The sequence below is a fragment of the Mastigoproctus giganteus genome, chromosome 9 (genome assembly GCF_048544385.1).
Source record: "Mastigoproctus giganteus isolate SK-2022 chromosome 9, ASM4854438v1, whole genome shotgun sequence".
NCBI classification, from domain to species: Eukaryota; Metazoa; Arthropoda; class Arachnida; order Uropygi; family Thelyphonidae; genus Mastigoproctus; species Mastigoproctus giganteus.
This window is the reverse complement of record NC_143583.1, coordinates 212,329,536-212,344,313: the sequence shown is the minus strand read 5'-3', so window position 1 is coordinate 212,344,313 and position 14,778 is coordinate 212,329,536. Positions and strand designations below refer to the sequence as shown.

Genomic DNA, 14,778 nt, shown 5'->3' with positions numbered 1-14,778 from the left:
TGTGTTACATGTTAATTTATATATATGACATGCATTTTTCTTCTCTGCCATATGTCTCATTAGTTCATCCGACATCCATTTAGGCCTAAACCTTGAATAATATTTCTTAGTTGGTAAGTAAAGTAACATCATCAGTTGGTCCCACTGTATAGAATTTAAATACTGTCTCAGACCATCGTAGTCGCCATTATGAAAGCAAAAACCCTTCCCTTTACTCCTAATGGTAGTTACCTCTTTGAGTAAATCCCACTTCAGCACACTGTGATCACCGCCACTTAGTGGTTCCTTTATCTGCAGATTCTTAATGCATGAAGAATCACTACTGATAATCAGATCAAGAGTATTACTCCCTCTAGTTGCCTCCCGAACATGCTGATGTAGAAAACAATCATCCAATAAATCCACAAAAGCCTTGCACAAATTCCAGTCAATATCTGGGAAATTAAAATTCCCCATTATAAGATTCTCTGATTTACTGGCCCCCTCTATTTCCCTGTACAGTTTCTTATTATACTCATCAGAGTCATTACGCTTATAGCACACTCCTACTCTCAATTTTGATCTCCCAATGCTTATGTCACACCAAACTGACTTGACACTGCACTGTCCAGCGATGGCGACTGGCTTCACTTCCTTGGATTTTGTGTTTCTTAACTAAAAGCATAACCCCTTCTCCCTTCCTATCCTGTCTATCCTTTCTGTACACATTGTACTCCCTAAATTCCAGTTCTGCATTCCTTATATCTGTGTGACACCATGTCTCTGATATCCCAACAATATCTGCCTTTGATGTTTTGAGTAATACTTAAATTCATCAAATTTATTTACCAAACTCCTAGCATTGGTGTACATGCAAGTATACATGCACCTGTTTCTATTCTAAGCAACCCTAACACAACCCATGTGTTTACTTATACTGCAATGACTCCCAGCAGTCTCTGAAATATCCTGCATTCTGTTTTCTAGGCTGCTGCTCATTCCAATAGAAGTAGTGCAAGAATCACTTTCACCTCTGCCGGTGGCTACTATTAATCTATTAGTCATTGCATCCCCCCCCAAGCTATCAGTTTTCCGACCCACCTAACACTGCCTCGATACCATCAGCAAATATCCTTGCACCTTTTCTATTTAAGTGTATCCCATCCCTGTAGAAGCAGTCTCTCCTGTTAACAAGTACAGAACAGGCTGAAAAAAAATTCTATCCCTTGAACCTTGCACAGTTTTTCCAGGACCGAATTGATTGACAAGGCTCTCATCTGCTGTTAACAAGTACAGTCCAGGCTGAAAAAAAATTCTACTCCTTGACCCTTGCACAGTCTTTCCAGGACCGAATTGATTGACAAGGCTCTCATCATATACTCCCTCCTATCGTGTCTGGGCAGAATTGCATTCACTTTCAAATTCAACTCTAATTCATGGCTTTTTTTCAACAGTAACCTGTACTTGTTAAGTAATTCCGCTGGTTTCCTACTCTTAATATCATTAGTGCCAACGTGTACAACTATATCACCTTTTGTGCCCTTAAAATGTGATATCCGCTCTACAAAGTCATCAACCTTTGCCCCTGGCAGACATACCCTGGTCCTGTTCCACCTATCCTTTTTACAAAGCATGTTCCCCGTTTCCCTGACAAGAGTTACCAACAACTACTAGTTCCTGTGGGACCAGCGCATTCTGCCTTAGGGGTTGCCACTCTGTTGCGTGATGACCAAGTGCAAGCTCTGGCATTGATGTGGGCAGCTGAGAGCTTGATGGGCCCCTCAATTTAGATCCTTCGAGGGCATCCACTCTGTCCTTCAAGCTCTCATATAGGCCCATAACAACGCTGAGTTGTCGCCTGATTTCTTTACACTCCTTGCATGTCGCACACACACAAAGACATCCCCATGGCAATATCATGTCCCGTATCCGATTGCTCCACAAACATCATGCAAGCAGTACATTTTAAAAGGCAGTGATTCATAGGGCAACTGCCCCCCCTCAGTTCTCCCCTGAGCCACAGTACTCCCATTAGCTTGAGCCTTTTGCTTTGCTGCTCTGGTCTGAGTCATGATTTCGATTTAATTTCAATAAAATTTCAATTTCAATACAAGATTAAAACCCTAAACTTGTATCCCAACACATTTATAACACTATATATATTTTTCAGTATCGAGTATTATCTACGAGTTCCATTTATATAACTTCCGTATCAAGTTATGTATTAATTAATTATGTTACGTTTGTAATCTAAGTCGTTATATGTATTTAGTTAAAAGTACAATTTAATTGACAATGAAGTTTAACAAAATTAATAGATTTTACAGATTAATTGACAATAGTATATTATATACTGTACTATACTAAGCTTACGCTATTTAGTTCGGGATATAACGTTGTGTCGTACAACAATGGCGGCAAGTTACGAACGGTAAATCTAGGGACACTTAAGTATTAATCAACTTCCAAATCTCACTGTCTGAATTCAGAATAAACTAAGGATCCTGATTAGGTCTATAAGCTACTTATAGAAAATAATTTGATGTAACAATTGGTCAATAAAGTGGCTAAATATGGCTAAAAAACTTCTCGTTCAGCGGATCTGCCACTTGTAACATGTGGGTTTGATACCCTTACTGATACTTTTATGCAATTACAAGGCCGAGTAAAGAATAAATACACCAGATTAATCAGAAAATCACAAAATAATGCTATACAACTAAATTTAAATCAAAAGTTTTAGAAAAACAATAATTTCAAATTAATAAATAAGAAAATCCACTTAGCCGCTTTGAACACTTTTGACTCCCACTAGCCAAATGAGAGGCTGTTATGAGAGGCTCTCTAATGAGAGGCTGTTACCTTTACTGTGTAAAGGTAAAATGATTGAAACTATCTTGGTTAACTATCAGTTGAATTAATTAAACATTTTTCTCATATCACTCTGTGCATAGGTATTACTTCTGCAACTGTTTTATTAATATGCTCTCCGTTAATTTACCTTAATATGGAATGGTTTTTATTAAGTGATCTTCATAAATGATTATTTTATTCTAGGTTCTATACAAATACAATTATTTCATTCACAGGACACCAAAATATTTCAAAATTTTATGAATGCTGGCTGGAGTGAATATATGCAACTGATCATGTCAGATAATCAGTTGTGTCCTTACCAACTGTAGGTAAACTATATTGAGCGAGTCAGTTATTAGCTGGATGTAGGAAATAATTTCAACATTGTTTACTTGAATTTCAGCAAAGCATTTAACTCAGTCACATGAGAAGTTACTGTAATGAGCTCAAACACGTGGGAATTGCAGCAAAAATCCTTAGATAAATTGCAGGTGGCCTCAGAGTAGGAGGTAGAGGGTTGCGATTAATTGTTACTCTTCAAATTTCAGATTCCCTACCTCAGCTAACCCATTCATGGATCAGTTTGGGGGGGGACTCTTCAGATTAGGCTAATGTAAGAATTGGTGTTCCCCAATGAACCGGTACTAGAACCGTCATTTTGAATTTTCTTAAATGACATTGACAAAGTGATATGGAGTATGATGTCAGAATTGAATTTGTAGATGATATCAAGTTTAGCAGAGTAGTTCATAGTCAGTACCAAACAGCACTTCATCAGGATGACTTAAACTTCAGGTATGGTTAGAAAAGTGGTGGCTAATTTTTAATGCAGCAAAATGTAAGATCTTACACTTGGAGAATAGCAGCCCCAAAATTACTTGTACACCTGGTGGGTTTGCATTAAAAACAAGAGGAATTCACAGATTTATGATGCAGTCAGACATGAAGTTCTCAAAGCAGTGTAGACAGATAGCAAGGAAGGCCTGTAGTTTCCTTTTGATTATTTATCAAACATTGCTGGAGAAGTCATAGACAATTATAAGACTGCACTTGGAATACTGTGTCCAGAAATGGAACTGCACCAAAAAAAAAGACATTGAGCTTCTTTAAAGGGTTAAAAGATTAGCAACATGCCTGGTGAGATCAACAAATGGGCATCCATATGCGGAGAGGCTTTGAGTATATGGGCTGCAGAGTCTGATTTCTCCCCTCAGAGGCATACATGACTCTGAGGGGAGAAAGTAAAATGAATGAGATTGAAATTTTCAGTGTTTTAAATGATTCCAAAACTAAGGGACATAAATTCAATTTATGGGGTAAGAGGTTTAGACTGGATTGTAGGAAGTTTTCTTTTAGCCAGAGTTGTTGATTGCTGCAATGTTGTCTCCATGGGTGATTGAGGCTGACAGCCTAGGGAGATTTAAAGGTCAACTGAACAGTTACTGACAGGAGGAGGGGAGTCAAAATAGATTGTTTGTTTTATTTTATTCTGTTATTTATTTGATTATTATTTTTTATTTTATTATTATTTTTTATTTTATTATTATTTTTTATTTTATTTTATTTCTTTGATTGGTGCAGCCAAAGCAGGTTGTTTCCACTGTATTTATACTATTTATGAAGAGATAAGGAATGATAACTGGATGTAATTGTTACAGTACAGGGAAAACAGCATTTTCTATCTGTTTTACAAGCTGAGATTAAATTCAAGTTTTAAATCAATTTTAGCTGAAATTCATTTGTAACATTAATTTTTTATTATAGCTAGAATTTAAATTAAAATAGTTCTTTTTTTTTTCATGACTTTACCCTATTTCTGTTTTGTATATTTATTTCAGTTTTTTTTTTTTTTATTAGATACCAGTTCAAGTATTATGAAATCCTCTAGTAACTATTTGCATATCTGATTTCAGTTTTAGTGACACTTGTCGTACAGATGGAATCGATTATGTCTGTGTTGATTGCCAAACTGGGTATACTGGTAGGCATTGTGAAAGGTAAGGGTCAATTGTTATTTTTGTTTATTTTTTTGCAAAAAAATTTATGTAACTTTCATCTTCATTTCCTGAAGGGTGCTTCGTTTCATTATACATTTAATATGTATCATTTGTTTACTCTTCAGGTGTGCCGATGGCTATTATGGTAATCCAGCAGTACAGGGAGGCAACTGTCAGCCATGTGACTGTAATCCCTATGGGTCACATGGCAGAGGATGCAATCAACTGACTGGCCAGTGTTCTTGTAGAGAAGAAATAAGTGGGAGAGACTGTACTGTGTGTAGGCATGGGTTTATTCTCACTGAGTATGGATGCAAATGTAAGAATTTGCTCTCTAATATAGTGATATCATAATGCTACATGTTTCATAATAGTATTAAATTTATGAAAGTATAAAACAGCAATTTTCTTAAAATTAGACTTTTTTTTTTTTTTTTGAAATAGTATTTAATAAAGATGATGACAAAATTTTACTTTTTCTGTATACACTATCCTACCAAAAAATCATGAAACACTTCCAATTAAAAACAACTTTTTTTTTCAAAGGAATTAGTAGCACATTGGCCCATGTTGCATCATAAATGTGGCTTCAGTGTGTCATTGCATACTTTCTGCTAATTTTTGGTAGAAATCTGGTAGTAATTGTGGTCTTCCCCCTCCTATTCTCTGCCAACCACAAGGGCTCATTGTCTGCTCTTCCATTTCTTCAACATATATTGGCTTGGTAATGTTTAATTTCTGAGCATTCACAGACATTTTCTCCATTTCATATCCACCTGTCATTCCCCCTCTCACCTCTGCAACTCTGTTAGTTTTTTCTCCATGTGCCCACTGTTCACCTATGCATTTGGAAAATGAATCTTATGTTAATTTCTGGTCTCCTTTGTAGCCAAGATATTTGCTTATGTTATGGTCATTTTCTGCAATCATACTGGTGTCTCATGACTTTTGGTTGGATTGTATATGTGAGTTGCATTATAAAGATTTTAATTAGAGGATCTGGAACTGCTACATACTAAGTGTTCGAAGCAGCTAGTTGTAGTTAAGGTTGCATGTATCATTTGCCACTTCTAACAGTAATAATATTACTGTTATAAGTGGCAAATAATGCTCAGCAAAAAAAAAAAAATTGCATAAACCAAAACTACATGCCTCATCTTACCATCCCCTCTAACAATTCTTCTAATTCTTCCTTAAATTTATTCAACCTATTCACCTCTGTAAATGGAAGTTTGTACCACCAGTCAGTCACTCTCTAGCTGGAAGCAAATTTTCACATCCATCCTGTACTGTCCTTTCTCATTTTAAATTTATGCCTCCTTGTATGCATAACTGAGCACTGTCATCAGCATTTAATTTAGTATGCAGTTCCTTATACAATGGTATAAGGTACTGCATACAGATCTAGGAGCACCATTTTACATTATGCAGTACCTTATACAATGGCACTGGTATGCAAAATTTAAGGACCTATCAGGTTTTCACCTGTAGCTTCTCATAGGAGTGGCCTGGATATGGAAAAAGCATACCAAAGAAACCATGTGACGTACAGAAATGATGAATGAAACAACACTGACACAACAACAGAAACAAAACGGTACAGGCGGACTTTATTCAAAAATGGCAACATAGCACTGGCTGCCATGATACAGATACATCACTGCCGGCACCTCCATAGCCAGGTGGGCAGGAGCAGCAGTGCATAGCACACGCTTCTTGATTAGACCGGGGTTCGAGCCCGTGCCCACCAAATACAGAGGATGCGGAAAGGTCAGGGAATGACCACCGCATATCCCCAGAGCAATATGGCCTTAGTTGCTAATGCTCCTAAAAATCAAACAACGACGGCATCACTGCCAAAGATGGAACAAAGGGAAGAGGTGGTCCTCAGTAGGAGATATGGCCACCCCTAATGTTGATGCAGGCTTTGCACTGCCTGTCCTTACTTAGAACAATGATGTTGATAAGTTCTTGCAGTAACGTCATCCATTCCTCTGTCAGTGCCATCTTCATCTGGTGAACATTTTCTGGTGGGTGTGGACGTGCTGCTAGGCGTCTCCCCCAGAGCATCCCATATGTGTTTGATGAGATTTATATTGGGGGAACAGGCAAGCCAATCCATACGAACAATGTCCTCACTTTCTAAAAGCATATCAACAGCTGCAGTGCGATGGGGTGTGGCATTATCATCCATAAACACGAACTCGGGGCCAATGGAACCTCTGAACAGACGCACATGGGGAAGGATTACCTCAGTACAGTAGCGTGCACTGATTACAGTACCACCTTCCAGTAACTGGAGTTGTGTATGTCCATCCAAGATAATGCCTCCCCAGACGAGAACACCTCAACTGCCATATCAGTTCCTTTCAGTGATGTTTGTGGGGTGATACCGTGTGCCAACCTCTCGGCAGATTAGCTGACATCCAGAATTGCTGCTGAAACTGAGTCTACTCTCATCAGTAAAGAGTACTTTAAGAAAAGATTTTGTGGTTGTAATCTTTAGAAATAGTGCTGGTCCTTAAGTTTTGCACGCCAATGTATAAGTACTGCATAATGAAAATGCAGTATGTTATACAGTGGTATAAGGCAATACAGGAATCTTTCCAGCGTGAACTTCCTTGTCCCTTCTATAAAAATTCCTGTATATCATTAACAGAATCTCATGAGCTGTTCTAGCAGCCTGTCTGCACTGCTCAGAAAACTTTGTACTGTATAATTCCCCCTCCTCCAGTATAATTACCTCCAGAATACCATACCAGTTGATGCCACTCAACTGATATGATATTCTTGGGTTACTGCTTCCTATATGTTGTAACTGGCATTTTTCAAAGTCAAACCTTAATTCTCACTTCTCAGCCCATTTGGTTAATTTATCTAGGTCTTGTTGTAGCATCATACCTTTATTTCTTTTGTTAACCACCTGCCAACCTTCATATCATCTGTAAACCTTGATATTAAACATGTTTTCATCAATATTGATAATAAACATTGAAAACAATAAGGGGCCCTGCACTGAACCCTTAGTGACTATGCTAATAAAATTAGTCCAAGAAGAGCAGTGCCCATTGATAATTCCCTCTGCCTTCTGCCACTCAACCATCCCTTTATCCATAGCAGTAACTTTGGGGTGCTCTTACGAAGAAAGGCTTAAGTTTTGCGAATTACAGCGTCTGGAAACTAGGCACCAGCGAGGTGATCTGATAGAGGTGTACAAAGCCTTGAATGGTTTGAGCATGCTCAATGCTGATGGGATTCTTCCTCTTGCTCAGAATAATCACCTGAGAGGGCATAAATTCAAATTGAGGAAAGACAGATGTAGGATAGATGTGCAGAAATTTGCCTTTAGCCAGCGGGTGGTTGGTAGGTGGAACAGACTTCCATCCCTTGTCGTGGAAGTTGATAGCCTAAATAAGTTTAAGGCTCAGCTGGACGGGTATTTCGAATGAACAGAGGGGTGAAGTGGAAGTGGTTATTTTTTTATTTATTTATTTTGCTTTATTTTTTTTTTTTTTTTTTTTTGGCTGATGCTGCATAAGCTTGCTTTCTTGCATCAAATGCCTCTGCTAATGCTAACTTTCCACCTAATGCCACACTGCTCCAATTTATATAGCAGTCTTTCGTGTATCTTTGCTGTAATCTAAGTATATGATTTCAAAGTTATTTTTTGACAGTAGTTGTGCTTTGAAGATGTGATAAAGAACTCTTTTTTTAACCAAACAATGTATACAGTTAAATTTATTTGGCTTTTTGTTTTAGAAGATGAACAAGAATGAACTTTTATGAACATCAAAGATGCATAGTTATTTCCAATTATACAATGATTTTTTTCATATTATTGTTTCTGACTCTATATTGTGGTTATGTGTAAGTCTCACATTAATGCTGCTTACTGTTAAGCCTGTCTTTTATGATATTTATGTTAACACAGATTGTGAGTCCGTAGATTATTAATTGTATGGCTAAGGTGCTTCTGTCTTTCCTCATTTATATGATTTACTTACAATTTGCCTTTGATTAATACTATTAACTTTTTTATTTTACTATATGTTATTCACTGCATTTATTTTACTGCATTTACCATTTTCACTAGTGTAAAATAAATAATGTGGACATGCTTTAGAGTGGACGTGGACTAGTGTAGTGAGCGTGATCAATAGGGGTCTTTCAATGCTGATCCCTCATGCTTCAATGGTTTGGACCTCTGTAGTTTTTGATTTTCCTAAGTGATGCCAATGGGGGGTGTACAGGAAGAGCTCTCAAAGCTTGCTGACAATGTGAAGGTATGAGTGATAGAAAATAATCAATACCAGGCTATGCTGTTTCAGACTGGCTTGGATCAGTTACAGATGTGAGCTTGAAAGGTGGACTTAAGTTTAATCTTGCTAAATGTTGAGACTTTAATTTTGGGGAAAACCCATTAAAGGCAACCTGCAGACTACATGCAGTTAAAGGTGTTTAGGATGAGAAAGATTCAGAGGTTACAATGCAAGCAGATATGAACTTTTCCTTGAAGAGGGGTCCAAAGAAGGGTAACATGATAGGTTTAGAGTATGAGATTGGAATAAGTTGCCTATCAATATAGTTGAGGTAGTGTCTGACAGAGTTCTACACAGAACTGGATAGTTACCCTTTAGCAATAAGCATGTTGTGATCAATTTAGAGGTTTTGTTTTGTTTTTTTAGCTGATGCAGAATAAGTGTTTCCTTGCATCATTTAACCTAATTAATGCTAAGTATAGTGTGGGATATTCTCACAAAATTTACCTCATTGCTTCAAGCCGCAAATTTTGAAAAGTAGTTAACTGCAAACCTGACTGAGGTATTGAAGGCCTAAAAATTATTGAGCTAACTTCATTCTGATATTTCCCCATTCTATTATTGCATAAACAGAGGTATCAGTTGAAATTAAGGAAAGATTATTTTATAGTTGATCAAAGAAAATGTTTTGGTTAAAAAGTTATCAGTTGTTAAAAAAAAGTTACTATGCAACCTTAATGATTTGGAGAGTATCTTATTTAAATAAGGATTAGATAAATATTTGGAACTAGAAAAAATATAAAACAGAAGAAAACATTTAATTTTTTTTCTTGGTTTGCAGATGTTGCATAAGCTTTGCTTTTTACATTGTTCTACTATTTTAATACTAGTGCTAAACTCATTTACTTGCTTGATTGTTTTTTAAAATTTATTTTTAAACTTGGTCCATACTGTGTTGCACTAATTTTTTTTTTTTTAACTTACTGAAAATATTTAACCTTTTTCTCCTGGATCTGCAAATATATTGTTTAGCATGTGATGATGAGTGTACAGGTATATTGCTCACAGAAGTATACCAGTTGCAGCGTAAAGTGGAAAATACGAATTTAACAGATGCACCTGCCCTTCCTTGGAGATATTTATATGCTGTTGAAAATACGACAAATACACTAAGGGTAAGTGAGTTAATTCTCTCTCTCTAGATCTTTTTTGTAATAATATGGATCAGTTTAATACTTGCCACAGCTTAAAGGTTCTTTTATGAGGCAACCAGAAGCCAAAGGATCTTTTGATATTGGAAAGACATGCAAAGGGTTGCAGTGGAAAGCTAATACTAGGACAAGAAGATTAAATAGCTGTAAAAGATGTGTCAGTGTAGTAAACAACACAAAGATGATTATTCAAAACTGTGTCTAGCAATGTCAGGTTTAACAGAGAATATTAATCCCTACACTATTTTAATCACCTTGTGTTCGAGGCAGTTTTGAATTGTAGGAAACATATTGCTAATGTGTTCTGCTGTCCAAGACTGATAGATATTTTATCAAATATAGGCGTCTCTCCCAGTGTGCTTGAATAGAACAGGTTAAAAGAAATTGAGATCACCATTAAAACTAGGTACAGTAAAATCTTGTTATAATGAATCCTGTTTTAACGAAGTCTTCACTACAATGAAAATATTTCTAGATCCAGCTGACTTACCTTATTATTAGTGCTTTGAAAGCCTTGTTTGAATGAAATAATTTTGGTGTAAAATTCTGTAAAATGAATTATTCTCAAAGCCCAAGTATACCTAAAATTATTGGTTTTAAATCAATTAAAAATTTTACCTAATGTTAAAATGGCACTGTGTGGCCTTATTTACTTCTAGAAAAATGTAGAATTTTTTAGTAAAATAAGCCAGTATTTTCAGTATTAACTTATTTTACTAAATAAGTTAATGTTATATTTTCTGTTACATTTTTCAGCTTTCTGAATGAACCATATGTTTACCCTTCCCCTACAATGCGATTGTATAGTGCTCTAGAATTTTTTTGCAAAAAAAAAAAAAAAAGGAAAAAAAATTAAAATGATATGTGATTATGAATTTGGATACCAGCATTAGTTACCCTCTTTTTTGTAATTTTTTAAAAAATTCTCATATTCAAAGAAAAAATAAGAAAAGCAGATTGGACATATTAACAAAATAGGTTTCCCTTTTTTCATGATCTCAATTTCTTCCACTTCACTCAGAACAAAAAGTTCAAAATTAGTAATCGAATTCTACTTAGTGAAAGCTGAAACCAGATATTTTCAATTGCATTAAAGATGAATTCTCATATTAATGCTGGAATAAAAAGAAATATTGATGTACTAATGTGAAGCTAAAAATAAGTTGTATCTACTGTATCATATTTCTGAATATGTGGTATTTCATATAATAAAATATTCTTCCATTGATACTTACTGTGCAAAATATTTTATTTTTCTGCTCCATCTATTTTGTCATTTTATTTATTTATTAATTTATTATTGATTTTAGTCAATATTTAAATAAAATAAAGCAAAAATCACTATTTTTACATAGCATAAGTTCAACAAAGCGCAGCAGAATTTATTTGAACAAATAATGGTTCTTTTCAAAATAATTTTTTGCAATATTCATTGTAGCAAAATTTCAGTACAGTGAATGTGCACCCCCATAGAGTTTGTTGTAATGGGATTTTGCTGTATGCTCAAAACTAACTAAAGCTGAAAAATACAGTATAGTTTTTCATTGACTTAATTATAACCACATGTTAGGTGCATTTTACCGATACTAGCGTTTCTGTCATTAACTTTCAAGCAAACAAATAAGCAAGCATTTTTAAGAGTGCAATCAATAAAATGAATGAATTGAACTCGTAGTTAGGGCATCTAAAACTAACATAATAAGGCTAATGGAAACATGGACGCATCTAGAAATAGGGGATGATGTGAGGACGATGATGAAAACTATGGCATATAGAATGTCTTTAGGAACAATAGACAAGACAGAAGGGGAATGGAGGGAGGGAGACAGTTGTCAAATGTAGCTTGTGTGTGTTTGTTTGTTATTTGGTTTTTAGGAGCATTAGCAACTAAGGCCATATTGCTCCGGGATATACGGTGGTCATTCCCTGACCTTTCTGCATCCTCCGTATTTGGTGGTCATGGGCTTGAACCCTGGTCTAATCAAGAAGTGTGTGCTACGCACTGCTGCTCCTGCCCACCTGGCTACGGAGGCGCCGCTTGTGTGTGACATGAGCATTCCCAGATTCAGAAATAATATATTCTGGTTAATCATTGCCATGTGTTAGATGCATTTTAGGAAGTGGATATTTCTCCTTATGAGACATCACTGTCTCATGCTTTAGTGACTAGCAAAAAAGCCCTGCATTCTTTATTGGTATTTTTAAATCGATTTTCTCTGAAAGCTATTATGCCAGCTCTTGGCATAAATCAATTGTGCTACTATTCCATAAACTTGGAATTGATGAATAAGAACCTCACAATTATACCTGAACAATTGATTAACCAAGGCACTAGAAAAAATCGTTAACATCTGACTTTGGTATCTTGAATCCTACTATAAAATATTGGGATCCTGGGTACCAATAAAATAAAATGTGAATGAAATAAAATTAATTTTACATGAATTTTATTTAATACATACTGTACATTTAAATTGGGATTAAATTATGCATTTTTTTGTTTCAGCCACCGGTAGCTGAATATGAAAGGAAAGTCGCAATAGGAAAAGAGCTTGTGAACAACTTTACGTTTTATTTTGATTTGGAAACAAAAGCAGACCTTCTTTATGTACAGGTAATTTTGAATAATATTTAATATGCAGTTAACCCCTTTGACTTTGATATTAAGCCATTGTCATTTGGCGATTTTCATTCCATTCACTTCATTGCATTTCATTTGCTATGGTGAAACTTTAGTTGAAAATTAATTAATAATGATGGTGGATACTCTCTCTCTCTCTCTCTCTCTCTCTCTCTCTCTCTCTCTCTCTCTCTCTCTCTCTCTCTCTCTCTCTAGTGTTTGAAATTACTTAATTTCTTCGATTTTAAAGCCATTTACAATAGCAATGTGCTTCAATTTTCTAGTTTTGTCGACTGAGCTGATAGAGCTGCTAAGCTTTTGATATTAGCATTAGCAAAGGTACGTGATGCAAGAAAGCAAGCTTATATAGCATCAGCCAAAAAAAAAAAAAAAAAACACTTATTTCACCCATCCACTCGCTCCAAATGTTTGTCAAGTTCTGCCTTAAATCTATTTAAGCTGTCAACTTCTACAACAACAGATGGAAGTTTGTTCCAGCAATCAAGCACCCGCTGGCTAAAGGCAAACTTCCGCACATCTATCCTACAACCGTCTTTCCTCAATTTCAATTTATGCCCTCTCAGGCGATTATTCTGACCAAGAGGAAGAATCCCATCAGCATTGAGCATGCTCAAACCATTCAAGGCTTTATACACCTCAATCAGATGACTTTGCAGGTGCCTAGTCTCCAGACACTGTAATTTGCAAAACTTAAGCCTTTCTTCGTAAGAGCAACCCTTTGTTCCGTTCACTAATCTTGTTGTCTTTCTCTGTACTCATTCCAACAGCTGTACATCCTTCTTAAAATGAGGCCTCCAGACCTGAATACAGTACTCAAGGTCTGTGGCCTGACCTTTGCCTTATACAAGGGGATAATCACCTCTTTTTCCCTGCTAGAAAAATTCCTGTATATCATTGACAAGGCACCATGAGCTACTCTTGCAGACCGCCTGCACTGCTCAGAAAACTTCATATCTGTCTACACAATTACATGTGTTTAGGGTCAGACGGCACCAGGGGTTTCCCCCATCTCCACATAGTTTACATTGTGGGTGAACCAGTTAATTGGAAAAGCCAGAGATTTAAAAGTGTATGGATATTGTACACGTGTAGTGTTGTGTACCGTTGTTCTTCTGGTCGTTTAGCCACCAGACCCCTACTAAGGCCCGATGTTGCCCCACTTTTGCCCCCGTGGAGGCAGACCAGGTACCCGCTAGTATATAATTCACTCTGGCAGGTCCTGCCACCTAATTTCCTGAGATTTCAGTGGCTAGGACCTAAAAAAAAAAATCGTGTACGCATCACTGGAAGTGCTAGGAGAAGTCCAAAATGTTGGGCAAAATTAATTTCGATTGGTGATTTTAGATTGTGTGGGGCGTATTCACGTGCTGTCAGATAGTGGGGTGAAGGCTGAAGACTGGAGGGAGATAGACAAAAATATAGAGCCAGAAGGGAAGGCAACTCCAGTTTACAGTGGGGCATGCCCCACCAGAGGGAAGAAATAGGATGGCGGGGGGGACAGCAATCTGCCCCCTCCCTGTCAGGAAGAGGTGAGACAGTGAGCCAGACAAGGGAGCTGGCTCAGGTTGCCAATGTGGCCTGTGTGCATGGGTGGGAGCAAACCAGACAGTAGGGTCAGGTCTGCACCATCCAGAAAACTTGAGGCCCAGCAGAGGCAATCCAATGTTGGTTTGGCTGAATAGGTTTTGCATAATGTCATAGTTGGGAGTCACTCATGGGACTGTTGTCCCATCCGGTAGTCAATGTTCTGGGAAGTGGAGTTTTGTCACTTCTCGGAAGAGTTGCAGTTTTGTCCTGCATGATGGATCAAGCAGTCAAACCTGACGTCTGGTTGA

General features: G+C 36.8%; 1 protein-coding gene across 1 annotated transcript in view; it reads left to right on the top strand.

Annotated features, from left to right (window-relative positions):
- The window catches only part of LOC150081103 (laminin subunit alpha-2-like), a 707,948-nt gene that overhangs the window by 350,248 nt on the left and 342,922 nt on the right, over positions 1-14,778 (top strand). Inside the window, exons 33-36 of the mRNA XM_090380924.1 lie at positions 4,749-4,832; positions 4,958-5,151; positions 10,124-10,266; positions 12,809-12,916. Coding sequence (XP_090237050.1) covers positions 4,749-4,832; positions 4,958-5,151; positions 10,124-10,266; positions 12,809-12,916 — 529 coding nt within the window. The remainder of the gene's footprint in view (positions 1-4,748; positions 4,833-4,957; positions 5,152-10,123; positions 10,267-12,808; positions 12,917-14,778) is intronic.